Below are 16,339 nucleotides of genomic sequence, written 5' to 3'. Positions count from 1 at the left end.
TCACTTGATGTCAGAACTGACCCCCCGAACCACATTAAACTAGTGGTGAAAGGAAAAAAAAAATCAATACTAAACTTGTTCGATTACAGATTACTACTTGATTTTTTTCTTTTTTTAATTTAAAATCAGATCCTTTTTTTTATAATAAAAAATCCAAAATTTTAATTCAAAAACATTACCAACTTGTATCCTATTATATTATTTCAAAAAAGGATGAAATGTGAAATGTTTGATTAAGTCAAAAAAACAAAAGTAAACTCGTATAGCATATTGCCATTTTTTTGAGGCAATCACGTATTGCCATTGTAAACCCAAATTATCAATTACTAGTATTAATCTATTTTGAAAAGAAAAATAAATTTTGGTTCACTATTTTAAAAATTGATAATACTTTGGTCTCCTGATTTCACTTTTTTAAAGGACTAATTTTGATTCACAAAATTTTATCTTTTAATTTTTAGGTCATACTCGCTCCGGTCACATATATAGGAAAAAAAATTATTTGCGCGATATTTAAGAAATTTAGTTAAGTATAGTTAATTTTCTTGATTTAATATAAAATATAAATAAATTTACTATATTGTCCTTTATAAATAAGTCTTTTTTTCCTTGGAAATCACATGCACCTTTTGGAAACTAAAATGAAATAAATGCTTAAAGAAAAATAGTATAATTAAATAAGGGTATATTAGGAATAACAGTATTAATCAGTTAAAGGTAGTTAACTTTTACTTATAATAATGACCAAAATTTAAAGTATTTTTTTGCTTATAAATGTAACCGGTAACCAGAGGGAGTACTATATAGCGTCTTAGATCGGTAATTAAAAAAAAAACAAAAGAAGAAATTTTGCTTTGAAATCAACATTTTCTTATATTTTAAAATGAATAATTACACAAATTTCAAAATAATTTTATTATATTTAAAGTAAATGCTAACGAGTCCACCGAGCACTCTTTAAGACCTTAAATAGTAAGTTTTTTATAGAATTTTTTATGAAAATGCGAAAATTCAACACATTGAAAATTATAGTGTTTAATTTTTTGAATATTTTTTTTTTTAAATGGAATGCTTAAAAAGTGTCGAGGAATCACTCGTTAACAAGAACCATTAAGGGTCCGTTTGGTGCGCAGGATAAGATAGTGACATGATATGATATACAACAGGATAATGATAGGATAAAATATCAGCAGGATAACAATTATCATCAATTATCTTATCCTGTGTTTAGTGCACACAGGATAACAAACATAATAACTATTATATCATTTTTAATACATATATATTTGTTCATACCAATATGATAAAATACATAATAAATTTAAACGACAAAATTACTCTTGTAAAACAATTGTTATTTTTTAAAAATTATACTGTAATACTTTGAATTTTATAAATAAAAATATAAATAAGTAATCAAATAACTTTAAATTTAAAATACAAATCATGAGAAAATAAACAAATTAAGTTTTTTATATGAATCATGATCAAATAAATAACTCAATTATACATGTTAGATAAGTTAAATAAATATATGATATATCTCATATGTAAATAATAAAACTATCATTGCAAAAGAATTATATTTAAATTGTTATTAAATTTAAATTAATATTCCTATTTTGCAATTTTTAATAATTATTTTACTTTAAAATATTGTAATTTTAGGAGAATTTTGATTTTTTAGATTATATAAATTACAAAATTACCCTTGTGAGAAAATCACACACACATATATATATTTAAAAAATAATTATTTTATTATTAATTTACTATCAAATTATTTTATTAATTTTCAGTTTTTTATTTTAAAATATATTTTATAGAATAAATCAACGATTTTTTTTCTTATCCTATCTTGCTGGTAACCCAGCTCAAATTCAGGATAAGAATTTTAACTAGAGAAACATGATAGGATAAACTTCAGATTAACTTATCATATTTTTGCTGTGTCACCAAACACTAGATTGAGACAGAATATGATACAGTTATCCTATCCTGTCTCTTATTCTGCGCATCAAACGAGCCCTAATTATTTTTAAGGAATAAGTTAATTGAGTCTCTCAAAGTTTATTAAAAATGAAAATGAGTTTCACACTAAAACAAAAGTAAACTTGAAAAGCAGGTGTTACCATTTTAAACATCGATCACTACATTGTCCAATTATCTATCTTTCTTACATTGTTTGTCTTTGTTTTTCAAGTTCCAATCTTGTATCTTAGGTTCACTCATACCACTCTTCTTCAAAAGTTACCTACCATGTTTTCACATTACCGTTCAAAATGCAGAGAAGTTACCACCACCATGTTCTTCTTTTTACCACTCATCTCTTCCCTTTTCTTCACCTCTTCCACCGCTTGCTCTAACGGCAATTGTCAGGTTCACTCTTTTTTCCTTTCAATTCAAGAGATCCATGAAAATTCACTTTCTTTTTTTGTTACTTAACTGAATTTAGCAGGTTTTGGAAGCATGTTCTGCTGCTACGGATTGTGGGTCGGGTCTTTTTTGTGGTAATTGTCCTGCTTCGGGTTTGAACCAACCCATCTGCACTAGAGGGCAGCCTATACTTCCTACATCCACTGTAAGTTCCTTCCTTTTAATTATGAAAACTTTCTTTCACTTTTGTAGCTAAATAGGACAAAAGAGTTTATAAAAAAGAAGAAGAAGCTTTTAGATATATGAAGTACGGTTACAGACACGGACATCAGACATGACACTTGTAGTAATATAATTTATTACAATTCGAGAAAATGAAAGGATTGAATTGAATGTAGCCACATGGGTCGGGAATCGATATCGGGCATGACTTTGAATATGAAGTGTTTGTGTTATACTCGCCCAGTCTCATATATAAGCAAATTTTCACTTTTTAGGTTCATTCAATAACTAAGGTATCTGGTCTATACCATACCAGATACCTGACGAGATACCTTAGTTATTGAATGAACTAAAAAATGAAAATTTGCTTATATATGAGACCAGAGGGATTATTGTTTGTGATTGCGATGTGATGTTACCTTTTGGGGCATGTGCAGGTGAGTGGATTGCCCTTTAACAAGTATTCATGGATAGTGACTCATAATGCCTTCAGCATTGTGGATTCGCCGCCTTTGCCTGGTGTTCAGAGACTAACGTTTTATAATCAAGAAGACAGTGTAACTAATCAGTTGAGGGTATGTGTAAATTTGTAATCAGTATTGTGCTTGATTAAGTTGGATTCTATTTAGTTGAGCTTGATGATTTTTTGTTTAATTTTTGGGAATTTGATTATTTGTTGTACTGTGTGTTTGTTTTTGATGATTTAGAATGGAGTGCGAGGACTAATGCTGGATATGTATGACTTTGAAAATGATATCTGGCTCTGTCATTCGTTTCAAGGGAAATGCTTTAACTTCACTGCCTTTGTAATCTAACTCTAACCCTCTTTGTTAAACTGATTTTACAGTCTATGATTACTTTTTGTGGTTGCTATGTGCTTTTGTGGTTACATTGAAATGTTATTATCGCTTTCAGCAACTTGCAATCAATACATTGAAAGAAGTGGAAGCATTCTTGACACAAAATCCAACCGAGATTGTTACCATCATAATTGAAGATTATGTGCATACTCCAAAGGGGTTGACTAATCTGTTCACACGTGCTGGACTCGATAAATATTGGTTTCCCGTGTCCAAGATGCCAAAAAAGGGTGATGATTGGCCCACTGTAACCGAGATGGTTCAAGCGAATCACCGACTTATTGTTTTCACTTCTGATGCTTCAAAGGAAGCTGCAGAAGGAATTGCTTATCAATGGAAGCACATGGTTGAAAATGAGTGTAAGCAAGCACAATATCATTTCCACGTGTACATATATATATATCGTACATACATGATTTGTAATCAAAACCTCATAATTCACTTGCTTTCAGCTGGAGACCCTGGAGTTCAAAAAGGTTCTTGTCCACATAGGAAAGAATCAAAGGCATTAAATTCTAAAAGTTCATCGCTTTTCTTGATGAATTACTTTCCAACATATCCAGTTCAAGCTGACTCGTGCAAAGAGCATTCTGCTCCACTTGCTGAGATGGTGAATACATGTTATAAAGCTGCAGGAAATGTGGTGCCTAACTTCATAGCTGTTAACTTTTACATGGTATTCCTTATTATTCACCGTTTTTTTAGGAAACTTAATTATAGCACACACACACTGCAAACACTTTAGCATTCTGATTGAAGTTTATTGCAGAGGAGTGATGGAGGTGGTGTTTTTGATATCGTGGATAAAATGAACGGCCACTCAGTGTGTGGATGTAGTACAATTGCTGCTTGCCAGGTTTGTCTGCATTTCTTGCATTTATACCATTAGTTTCTGAACCTTCAGTATTTTGTTAATTCCTCATTTCTGTCTATCCTTCTGAACATAGGATCAGATAATTGGTCAGTCGGTCAACTCATTTAAAGTTTATCCGCATTTTTTTGGGATATAAATCAGTTTTGTTAAATAGTGCTGCAATAGCGCTATAGCGTAGTAGAATTTAAACAAATTGCTATTGTTCTGTGATGCGCTATTCAGTACAAAATATTGTCAAATAGAAGTTGTAGTGGCAGCAGTACTTTTGGCGCTATAGTGTGCTTTCTGTAGCAGATTTTGAACAATCTGCTATTTTCAGGAATCTGCGATTAATAACACTTATACAAATGTGTTTCTTTAATTCTTGAACTGACAATAATTGAGAGACAAATTAATCTCTATATGATAGAAAGAAAAGTTTAGTTACTTGAGGCCCTCAAGTTGAGGGTGAAGGTGAATTTTCGTATTGTTGAAAGTACTGAGAACACCATTAGTATGTTTGAATTTAATTGTATCTCAAAATTTCATTTGAACTCTTGGTGTCTTTTATCGCTACCGTTAATACCACAAAAAAAAATGGAGGTAATTAACCATGTTCACTTTTGTCTGCGGAATTTTTAAATGTATCCTTATCTAACTCAAATCTTTGTTAGACACAAAAAAAGTGATTATTGAAATAAAATGATTGACACTTGTAACGACAGTTATAGCTAAGACAATTACATTATTACATGAAATTTTGCAGGCAGGTGCATCTTTTGGTTCTTGCAAGAATATTTCTGTACCTAGTACCAGTCCGGTGAGTAGCACTGGTGGTAGTGGAAGCTTTACTGGATCTGTTCAGTTCTCTAAATCTGCTTCGCCCATCCATTATCCGAATTCCGCACTTGTCTTGTTTTACATCATGCTTATTGCAGTCTCGTTGAAACTGTGATCACTAAACATTATCATATACCTTATGCAAACTAGTCTTGAAAAGCTATATCGTCTTTTCATGTACACTACCATATTACCTCGAGCTGTGAAATTCATGGAACTGTTGCTAGGTTAGGAAATTAGATAAACTTTTGTTTATGCTTAGGCTATATTCAAGGATATTTGATGTAGATTGTAATCAAGAGAGATTGAGCGTTTATCTGGAGCTATAATCATTTCAGGTATGTTATATTCTTTGGCTGTAGAAATCAAATTCTAGATTACAACTATTGGATGGTTAAACTTTCATTCTTTTCTCGTGCAATGTTTATGTTTTCCAATTTGTAATAATGTTACTGATTCGTACATGGTATTCGTGTGGATCTATGGACCAAGCTATGATTAAGTAATCAAATTCTTTGAGTTGAACTCATTTCGCCGTTATAAAGATGCTACATACTTTACAAGTTATGTAGAACACTTAGCCTAAACTGTCATCAACCTTGGCAATCAAAGTTGGGAAGTTGGCTCTATATTCTGCTTCTGATAATTTTTTATCCTAAATCATATTTGACCACCAAATGGTAATTTTTGGTCCAAAATGATAATTTTTTTGGTATTTTTCTATTTGAAATTGGGGGCAAAAATTGCAATTTATTGGGGTTCAAATATCTGAATTAATCTCTCATTTTAAAACCACTCTCACTTGAAACATCCTATATTATAACAGATTTAACAGAAGAGTGAAATTAAAGAAAATACAACCATCATATTTTTATTAGAAAAATACAACCATCACTTATAAGTTTACTCATGTGAGTTATTCTTCAAAGAAAACCATATGCTTCACCAAAATATTTTTTATTATAAATAAACTTTTAATTCTCCACGAGCTATATAATATAACATATAATGTTGTTAAACACTTGTAATAAAAACCCAAATTCTCTAAGCACACAATTAAACATGAAGGAGGAATCAATTGATGCGGCGACATAGGGTAATCCCATCACCCACCGGGAGTTGACAAATCTCGATCCTTGAATCTTGAGCTAGATACTTGTTGAGTTCAATCACATAATCACGCAACTCCCTAACGAAATTCAACATAGGTGTATCAGGTGGAGCCGCTACAGATCCACTCCATAAAGTGTTATCGTATCCAATTAATCCCCCAACTTTTACAAGATCAATAACCCTCTTGTGATAGTTTAAGTAGTTATTCTTATCAGCATCCACGAAAATAAAGTCAAATGTTCCCTTGTTATTTTCCTACAAAATTAATGGAAACCAATTCAATTAGTCATAATATACTTTTTATTCTAAGTTTGTAATATGTGCATGATGAAATAAGGTTGAGTTATGATAAAAACACACATCTTGAAGAAGTTGGTCAAGAAGAGGGAGAGCATTTCCTTCTCTAAAGTCAATCTTGTGAGCCACCCCAGCTTTTTCAATTATGGGCAATCCCAGCTCATAGTATTCACGATTCACATCCAAAGCCAATACCTAATAAAATAAACCAATTTTGAGTAACAACTTACAAATAAATTCATGACGTTTAGGTATTGGGAAAACGTAAGTTGTATATAATAAATATATGATTGTTATTAGAGGACAGTGTAAAATTATTTTATATTGGCTATACGTATCCTATTTTTTCTAATAATTATACCGTCAAAAAAATCAATTATGTGTCGTAATAATTCTGGAGCCGAACCTTTCCATCAGAGGGAAGAGCAAGAGCAGTAGATAACAGAGAGTAACCGGTGTACACACCAATTTCCATCGTATTCTTTGCATTTATAAGCTTAATCAACATGCTTATAAGTTGTCCTTCATCAGCAGGTGTAGCCATAAGGTTCCTGTTTTACAACAGTCATAAAATGGTCGTTATAATTGGATACATTCTTATAAAAATAAGTTAATAAATTTAAGTATAAAAAAGGTGCCAAAAGCTATACAAAACCAAGATTCTAATCAGAATAAATTCTATATGCAAAATCATTTTTAACTAAATGCATAACTTTTATTGAATCATTTGCAACTTATAAAAAGAAGAGAAGGTAGTGCTTATTTTAATCAATAAATAGAAAAATAAAAAAATACAATTATATTGTGTTGTTTTTGTTTTACATAGATTGCCTCTGCTTGATGTAATCATATTCAAGACATATCAAATATTTAATGTGGATCTTACTTAAAATTCAAACTTTAATTTGCTGCATTGCGTGGAGTTCATAGTTCATAGTTCTTATGCTAGACCCAACCTCCTTTAGTAAATATTTTATTACAAATATGTAGTATTTTTTTTTCTTCATAATCTTAATTATTAGATGAACGATTATCATCACTAGTTTATATTTTTAAAATTTATATTTGCTGTTGTAGGATTATCACGAGGTTATACGCTTGTAATGAATTCTGATCATTGATTGAAGATCAGACGACACATATGATATGTGTACTAAAACAATCTCAGCCACTCGTTTACATCAGCAAATAATCTGTATTACTCCCTCCGGTCCTAAATATAAAATAAGATCTATTTTTTAGATTCATTGAAAATTTAATGTATTTATTCTATATTATAGGCTAGATACATTGAATTTTCAATATATCTAAAAATTATTTTTTTCTCTTATATTTAGGATCGGGAGAGTAGAAATGTATAGAACCAAACAAATTAAAAAATGTTAAAATATATGCATTCCCCCAAACATTGTTATTCACAAAAGACAATAAGCATATATTCTCTTTTGGGAAAAATAAGCAGATACTGTGGACAACCTATTTCTTGTGTGACACAATTTGTTCCACAAACATTCATAACCATGTACAAAATCCACATAAAATTTGTGAGTCTTGTATATATAAATTTGGGCAAAGTCTATGAACAAATGGTTCATGTGGTGCACCATGCACAAGTTTCGGATAACGTTATAACGAATACGAATTTTATAAAATTAACCGTTAGATTGAAAGATTATATCATATAGATCATCCATGGAAACTTTTAGAAAAATTGAAAATGATTTGATATGTTATTGAGACCCATCAAAATTAACGGTATTTAATAAAACTCATAAACCGTTAATCTTGATGGATCTCAATAACATATCAAATTATTTTCAATTTTTCTAAAAATTTCTATGGATGATCTATGTGATATAGTCTATCAATCCAACGGTCGATTTTGTAAAATTTGTATTCGTTATAATGTTATTCGAGACTTGTGCATGATGCACCACATGAACCACTTGTTCATGTTAGAAAAAGCCATAAATTTGAAAGTTTTGTTTTTCAAAAGAAGGAGAAACTAACAAATGAATGGTCTTACCGAGGGTGTTTATTTGTCATCTCACGGAGCTCCTTCAAACATGGATGCTCTCTTGGAAACACACTGGTTTCAAGTATATACTACACAACACAAACAATTTATTTATTTTACAAATTAGGATATGTAAGAAAATTATTAAATAAAAATAAATAATTGTGGAGAGTGGATATATACCTGATATAGTGCATCACTCTGAAGGAGAGTCTTGTGAGAGAGATCAATGAGTCCAATGGGTTTGTTTTGCTGTTTCTCTTCATTATTGCCAGCCATCTCTTGTGTAGATTGTACTTATCTTTTAGGACTATGAAATGAAAAGAAAGCTCTCTCAAATAATGATGAAGAATAAGTTCCAAAGAAACTTTCCAATTTATAGAGAAATGGGATTAAGCTAAGGTGTCATAGATAAATCATTTCCTTTGTATTAACCCTCTAATTTAAAAGTTCGCGTACGAAGTAAGTAAATCCTGACTAAAAATTAGTTTCATAAAAAATTAAACTCAAATTCTTTCGAATGATTTGTTCTAGGAAAAACTCATTAACCAATTTAGTCGTTCAATATTTTGTTTAATTTCTTTTTCATTAGATTGAATTAATCTAAAATAATATTTTAAAAATTCCTACAGCAAGGACCAAGGAGAATCTAAGTCTAACAGCTTAGGAGGGTTCGGTAAAAAGTACTAGATGGATGGCTTCCTTCCCACGAACCCCTCAATTATTTATTAGTATTAATTAGTTATTAGTAGATCTATATTGGTTTTCATAAGAAAGGAGAAATGGATCTGGATTCCATGCAGTCAGGATCTCATGCATTCATGCAGTCAGTTCAATATCTATCCTTTTGATTAAAATCAAATGATGTTTTGATCAGATTTAAGGGCTATAATTCACCTGCAGTTACTTTTTGACTGCACTGAATCCATGTTCGAAGACAAATACATCAGGAGAGAGAAAAATATTTTAAACGTTATGCAAACCGGTGCATTTGAAGTACTGGAGTAGTATTAGTTAGAAAAAAATTTATATTATGTACCCAAAAAAATTATATTGAAAAGAACAGTTTTTTATATTTTTCAAAGATTTACTACGTGATATTTCTAATATTTACTACAAGATATTTTTATAATATTTGATTCTTTAAGTATTTCCTGGTCGTTAATATAAGAATTTTTTTACTTTTTAGATAAATTAAAAGATTGATGTATTTAGACTATATAATAGAATAGATACATTAATCTTATTTAAAGAGTAAACTATTTCCTACATTTAGGTCTAAAGAGAGTATCTCATAGACACTTTATTAACATTTTTTATATATATATATTTTTGGTACATACCATTTTGTGTCCAGATATGTGTAAAAGACATTTCTCCGATCTCATAATTCTATTGGCATCATTCTTCTTGAAGAACCATGATGGCCTATAGTCATTTTTTTTATAATGCCTATAGTCATTTTTTGCATTTATATATTTAGAACAACTATACTAAATAATTGCCAACCAATAGAAGGGTTTGTTTGTCATTTTTAGGCTTGTATTGTTGCCAACCAATAGCCAGGTGACACACGCATAAGGTTGTCCACACTCCACAGCATAAAAAGATGGGTCAGTGGTTTCTTTCTTCTATGGGGCAACTTTGTGTTTAATCAAATCATTGAAGTAGAAGTATACATAAATAGTACATACCATCACATCACCAAGGTGGTAATGTAACATGCACGAGACAGAGTGTGTTCCGGTGTTTTAAAAATCGGATCGAACCGATCGGTCAAATTAGGACCGGAAGTCATCCGGTCTGATCTGATAGTTGGACTGGGCATGCTATTGAACCGGATTGAACCGGTCAAAATCGGGAAAACCGGCGAATCAGTGATTTTTTCAAACCGGCCGGTTTAAATGTAAGGTTAGTTTTTTTTTTTAAACAATTTTTTTTATTGAAACACTCATTTTTATTGCATGTATTCTATATATTGCATGTATTCTTGTATTATATTTCAAGTTTTCTCACAATTTTTTATTTATTTCAAAAACACATTTGATTTTTTTTTAATGTTGATTCAATTGTTGAACTCACATTTTTATTTATAATAATTAATATTTTTGCCGTAAAAATAATAATTAATGACTCTAATTTATTATATATACAATTAAAATACATATCCTATAATTTTTTAAAAACAATTAATGACTCTAACTCATTTGTGTTTGATGTTTAAAACTTATTTTGATTTGTATTTTGTACTATTTTAATGTGTGTGATGACAATGTTTATAGTTGGAATTTAAGAACTTGTGATATTATGAGTTTATGAGATTTTCATATTTTTTATGTTTTTTTTAACTATATACCGGTTCAATAACTATATAGAGACCGGTTCATTACACTGATTTAATCCGATTTAATCCGGTTTGTCATGCGGTTCGACCAGTGACTCAGTGGTTCGACCAATGAACCAGTGACCCAGTGTCCTCGCCGGTTCGATGTTCGGTGCGGTTTTTAAAACACTGGTTCCAACTAAAACAAAACGTATGTGCATGAAGCAGTGACGTAACTTGAATGATTTTGTACGAGGGTTAAATCTTTTTAAAGTTAGATTAAAAAAAAAAAATTGTACACGTATTTCATTAGTTGATAGAGAAACTCTTACTTAGACACATACCCAACACAAGACATTTACATTCCGTTTGTTACGATGGAAAGAAAGTGGAAGGAAAGAAAATTACGCAAACCAATGAATGAATTTGAACTAAAGTTAGTCTAGGTTCATTAATTGATTTGCGTAATTTTCTTTCCTCTCACTTTCTTTCCATCAAACCAAACGGAAGGTTAGACACATTCAATCACATTTTGCCAGCACATAAATAATGATAGTTTTTCTTAAAAATAAAATAAAAACTATTTTGTCTTCTCTCTCCACTCTACCGTCTTCTTTCTCTCCGATCTCTGCAACAAACAAAATGCTCCATTTTGAATAGTAATATTCAAAATTTGAGTGGGTGTGCCTAAAAGAGTTGGGTATGTACCCGACTAAGACTTTCTGTAGTAGTTGATAATGTTTGTGTGGAAGAATTTTTGCCTAGGCACAATATTTAGGCACACATAACATTCAAAAAAATTAAAAGAAAATTAAAATAATCACATTAATTAATATATAATTTTAACCGTTTTTTCTTAAAATTATTTTTACTTATGTGTGTGCCTAACACCTATAATTTGAGGTTGTGGATTTAATATAACAGAAACATTATATCAGTAAACTACTTCATTGTCCAAGTAAGTATTTCTCGTTTCTGTGTATATATAAAATCGTCTTAAATAATAAAAATAAATCAAAAATTGAGTCACTAAGATTTGAATTGTGTTAAAAAAATATCTCCTTATCCACTACACTAGATGCAAATATCATCTAATTTATTTATTTTTTTACAAAAAAATCATATAATTTATTGTCTAATATATATATATATATATATATATATATATATATATATATATATATATATATATATATATATCTGAGGGGTGCAAATATCATGTCAGTATATAATATATAATACACCTAAATATAGTATTGGTCAGAATCAAATGACACCAACTAGTTTTACACCAAATGTTACACCTTTCAATAACATTTTAACCGATATAAATTTTATAAAATCCACCGTTAGATTGAAAGTTTATATCGTATAGATCATTCATGTAAAATTTCAGACAAATCTCAAATCATTTGATATGTTATTGAGATACATCAAAATTAAAGGTTTGCGTCTTTTTTTATATGCCTTTAGGGCTCGTTTGGTGCACATGATAGACAGGATTAGGATATAAAACAGGATAAGAATAAGATAGGATATCCTATTTTTAATACATACTTGCTCATAATAATATGATAAGATATATAACATATTTAAATGACAAAATTATCCTTGTAAAAATAATTTTTATTTTTTAAAAATTATTTTGTAATACTTTGAATTTTATAAATAAAAAAATATAAATAAGTAATCAAATAACTTTATATAATTTAAAATAAAAATCATGAGAAAATAATTAAGTTTAATTTTTTATATGAATCATGATCAAATAAATAACTCAATAATATATATATTTGATAAGCTAAATAAATATATGATATATATCTCATACGTAAATAATAAAACTATCATTGCAAAAGAATTATATTTAATTTGTTATAAAATTTAAATTAATATCCTTATTTTGCAAGTTTTTAATAATTATTTTACTTTAAAATATTGTAATTTTAGCAGAATTTTAATTTTTTAGATTATATAAATTACAAAATTAACTGTGAGAAAATCACATATATATTTAAAAATAAATTATTTTATTATTTATATTTTATTAATTTTCATTTTTTTTTATTTTAAAATATATTTTATAGAATAAATGAATAATTTTTTTCTTATCCTATCTTGCTGGTAATCCAGCTCAAATTTAGGATAAAAATTTTAACTAGAGAGACAAGATAGGATAACCTTCAGGATTAATTTATCATATTCTGCCGTGTCACCAAACACTGGATTGAGACAGGATATGATAAAACTATCATATCCTGTGCACCAAACCGGATCTTAATCTTTATGTGTCGTAATAACATATCAAATGATTTTGGATTTGTCTGAAATTTTACACAAATGATCTATATGATATAAACTTTCAATCCAACGGTGAATTTTATAAAATTTATAACGGTTAAAACATTATTGAGAGGTGTAACATTTAGTATCAAACTAGTTGGTATCATTTGATCCTGAGTCAATATAATATATATATATATATATATATATATATATATATATATATATATATATAATATCTTAATCTTAATACTATATACTATACATTTGAGGCTTATTTTCTAAAGTCTCATTTAATGGTTATGTACACATGGCTTTTCACCACTAAGCTCTTAGAAAAATTGTATTTAATGCACCTATTAGAAAAAATGAAAAAGGAATTAATTCAAATTCAAATATAAATAATGATATTCCGCTAATATATAACAAAATATTATATTATTTTTTTGAAGCAACAAAATATTATATATGAATTTTGGTACATACCTATCAAAGAATTTTTTTCGTATGATTATTTTTATCACATTGTATATGATTTTTTTTTTTTAATTTCATATTAGATATCTAGATATGAAATATAATTATATTTTGTTATTAAAAACATATTAAAATAAAACCAACAAATTTATGTAAAATGATGAATATAGTTTTAGGTATTAAAATTTATTTTATGAAGAATAAATTGATAAATTCATGTGTAAATGTTTTAATTTAATTACATGACCGAAAAAAAAAATCAGTGGTGTTTGAATTTATTAGTTTACTATTTTTTTTATTATGTATTTCTGTTATTAAACAAAATCGGAATGTTTTTGATCATATATTATTTGCATTTAATTCATTCGAATTTTAATATTTTATGAGGTTTGACTTTCTCAAGAAGTTTGAATATTAATATTTTTTTTTTTTTTGGAAATTGAATATTAATTTATAGATTATGAATCAATTATTGCACAAAAACTATTAGGTCGAATATTAATATATAAGGTAGCCACACTCGATGAACAAAATTTTAGGGTAAAATAAAAGTTCAGAAACATCACAAAAATCGATCAAAAATACATGGCCTCACCTTTCTCCTTCATCTCTTTTTCTCTTTACCCTCATCTAGGATCGTTTTTTTTAACCAATTTGACATTGAATTTTATCAATGGTTCTTTTCTTTTATTTATTCTATGGTCTATCTCTTTGTTTCTTCCCTATCTGTTTTTGTGTTTTGTTAATTTTTGCGGTGATGTATTAAGTGATGAATGAGATGATATTTGTGTTAATCGTTGTATTTTATTTTATTTTTTATTGAATCCAAAGTGCATATGAATAAGGAAGAATAGTAAGTTTATATTTTTCTATTTTTCAAGATCTAAAGCTTATTAGCATTTTGTGTTATTTCTCCTGACAGATATTGAAGGTGAGTTTTTATACATTTGCTTCATTTAGTCATTCTCTTCTCTATTGGTAAGTCCACTACATTTCTTCATGAATCCTTCCTTTATTCTTCTCTATTTGATTAGTTAATTTTTGTTGTTGATTTCTTTCAAAACATGAATGTGATTTCTCCTTGCAGGGGTGAGTTTTTTAGATGACAGGTTCATCTTTGATACTTTCAAGATTATATTAGCAATTTTAAGATTCATAAAATATTGATTTTATTGTAATTAAATTTGATTTAATTAGAATTTTGAAATGTTTACATAAAAGATATTTATTTTTTTATTGTTCAAATGAATATATGCAATTGTAAAAAAAAAATGAATATATGCAATGGTCGATTGAAATTTGACTATCATTTAATTAATTTTGTTTGTTTGACTCTTTTGATTGATCTTATAGTTTTAGCATTGAAATTTGGCTATTTTGTCAAACAACCGTAATTATTTCAATAAAAATAATGAAAATAAATAAATTAAAATTAATCATTTCAATAAAATCAGTAAATAAAATTAATATTTATAGTCCCATAAGTGTAGCTCAAATGGTAGCTACTAGGGACATTATTGGAGTGGCCGGGGTTCGAACCCCGGATTCCACATTTCTCCACATTTAAATGTGTGAGAGTCTAGCCACTAGGCTACTTAACCAAAAAAAAAAAAAAATATTTCTAAAATAGTGAATACAAAAAAATTAAAGTATATATAAGGAAAACATGAAGGAAAAAAAAATAAAAAAGGAAATTAAACATGGGAAATTAAAATTTATGTGCGTAGTTTTTTTTTATTGGTACATGTAAGTTTTTTTTAGAAGTTTAATTGGCATTCAATTGCTCACGTCTAATATAGAAACAATATATAGTGTATTAATTTTACTATAACTCAAAAATTGGTAAAAAAAAAAAAAACATATATATTTCGAATTCTTCTTCTTTCTTTGTTTTTTTTTGACAAAAGATTCTTCTTCTTTCTATTGACTAAATTTTATTGATTTGTTATAAATGATGTATAATTATTCAAAAATAGAAATATGAAATTTCAATTGAAGTTTTAGCACATAAATATTTGTATCTATTTTTGTGGTACTATTAGTGTACTTTTTTTCAGGCAATGTTTTTTTAAGAACCCCAAGCAATATTTATTTTGATAATATGGATGAAGAAAAAAGATGATCCCCCATTCTTTATCGATTAGGATTGCTTATTACATACAATATAATTTTTTTTTTATAATCACATACAATATAATTTTATGATGATGGAGAATAAATTAATTGCCTTTTTCTTTACGTATGAATTATTTGCCTTAGATATTAGATGATTTTACAAATTATTTATTTATTAGTTCAATTAAAATAAATGGTCAGGATGTGGTATCAAAACGAATTCTGACTCTAAATATAAAGTTTTTTTTTTCAGTAATTATAAATATATTGTCTAAATTAATTTTTTTCAGTACAAAAATATTATCACATATAACACGCTAACTAATAGTAACAACCATCATTTACACACATTTAATAGACCGTATAAATATATTTTTCTAAATAAAAAATTCTTATAATTTTTTTGGTAAAAAAAATCTTATAGCTAATACCCCCATTAAATATAGAATTAGTCCATTAAAAAAAATTGAATGTGTAGCCTCTCTCTTTCATCTTTTCCGTCAAATCTTTCTCTCTCCTCTCCAATATTGTGCTTTTTTTTTTTTGAACTTCTCTCTAATTTT

At 28.1% G+C, this 16,339-nt stretch overlaps 2 protein-coding genes across 3 annotated transcripts; one reads left to right on the top strand and one right to left on the bottom strand.

The window, feature by feature from the left end:
• The first annotated feature begins 2,131 nt into the window (after positions 1-2,131).
• Positions 2,132-5,556, top strand: LOC123923964 (PI-PLC X domain-containing protein At5g67130-like). Of its 2 annotated transcripts, XM_045976714.1 has the most exons (8): positions 2,133-2,379; positions 2,459-2,581; positions 3,036-3,173; positions 3,306-3,404; positions 3,514-3,817; positions 3,911-4,134; positions 4,228-4,314; positions 5,078-5,556. In XM_045976714.1, exons 1-8 carry the CDS (start codon positions 2,260-2,262, stop codon positions 5,264-5,266), a joined length of 1,284 nt encoding a protein of 427 aa, XP_045832670.1. In that variant the 5' UTR covers positions 2,133-2,259; the 3' UTR covers positions 5,267-5,556. The 2 variants fall into 2 exon arrangements, with proteins under 2 accessions (XP_045832669.1, XP_045832670.1); XM_045976713.1 differs by having other exon boundaries at positions 2,132-2,379; positions 3,514-4,134.
• Positions 5,557-5,996: 440 nt separating this feature from the next.
• Positions 5,997-9,318, bottom strand: LOC123924307 (caffeoyl-CoA O-methyltransferase 5-like). The gene is made up of 5 exons (XM_045977151.1): positions 8,762-9,318; positions 8,588-8,667; positions 6,968-7,112; positions 6,625-6,756; positions 5,997-6,519 (listed from the first exon to the last, which is right to left on the bottom strand). The coding sequence occupies exons 1-5, from the start codon at positions 8,855-8,857 to the stop codon at positions 6,226-6,228; spliced, it is 747 nt and encodes a 248-aa protein (XP_045833107.1). The 5' UTR covers positions 8,858-9,318; the 3' UTR covers positions 5,997-6,225.
• Positions 9,319-16,339: the final 7,021 nt, after the last annotated feature.

Source organism: Trifolium pratense, linkage group LG4, assembly GCF_020283565.1.
Source record: "Trifolium pratense cultivar HEN17-A07 linkage group LG4, ARS_RC_1.1, whole genome shotgun sequence".
Taxonomy (NCBI): Eukaryota; Viridiplantae; Streptophyta; class Magnoliopsida; order Fabales; family Fabaceae; genus Trifolium; species Trifolium pratense.
Note: the sequence above shows the minus strand (reverse complement) of the source record. Positions and strands in the feature narration are given on the sequence as shown.

Excerpts from the sequence above, each read along its gene's own strand:
- LOC123923964 (XM_045976713.1), top strand. The coding sequence starts at position 2,260 with ATGTTTTCACATTACCGTTCAAAATGCAGAGAAGTTACCACCACCATG. Across the intron at positions 3,174-3,305 it reads GTGTAACTAATCAGTTGAGG|AATGGAGTGCGAGGACTAAT; the intron begins GTATGTGTAAAT and ends TTGATGATTTAG. Across the intron at positions 3,405-3,513 it reads GCTTTAACTTCACTGCCTTT|CAACTTGCAATCAATACATT; the intron begins GTAATCTAACTC and ends TATCGCTTTCAG.
- LOC123924307 (XM_045977151.1), bottom strand. The coding sequence starts at position 8,857 with ATGGCTGGCAATAATGAAGAGAAACAGCAAAACAAACCCATTGGACTC. Across the intron at positions 6,757-6,967 it reads CTCTTCCCTCTGATGGAAAG|GTATTGGCTTTGGATGTGAA; the intron begins GTTCGGCTCCAG and ends TTATTTTATTAG. Across the intron at positions 6,520-6,624 it reads TTGACCAACTTCTTCAAGAT|GAAAATAACAAGGGAACATT; the intron begins GTGTGTTTTTAT and ends TTAATTTTGTAG.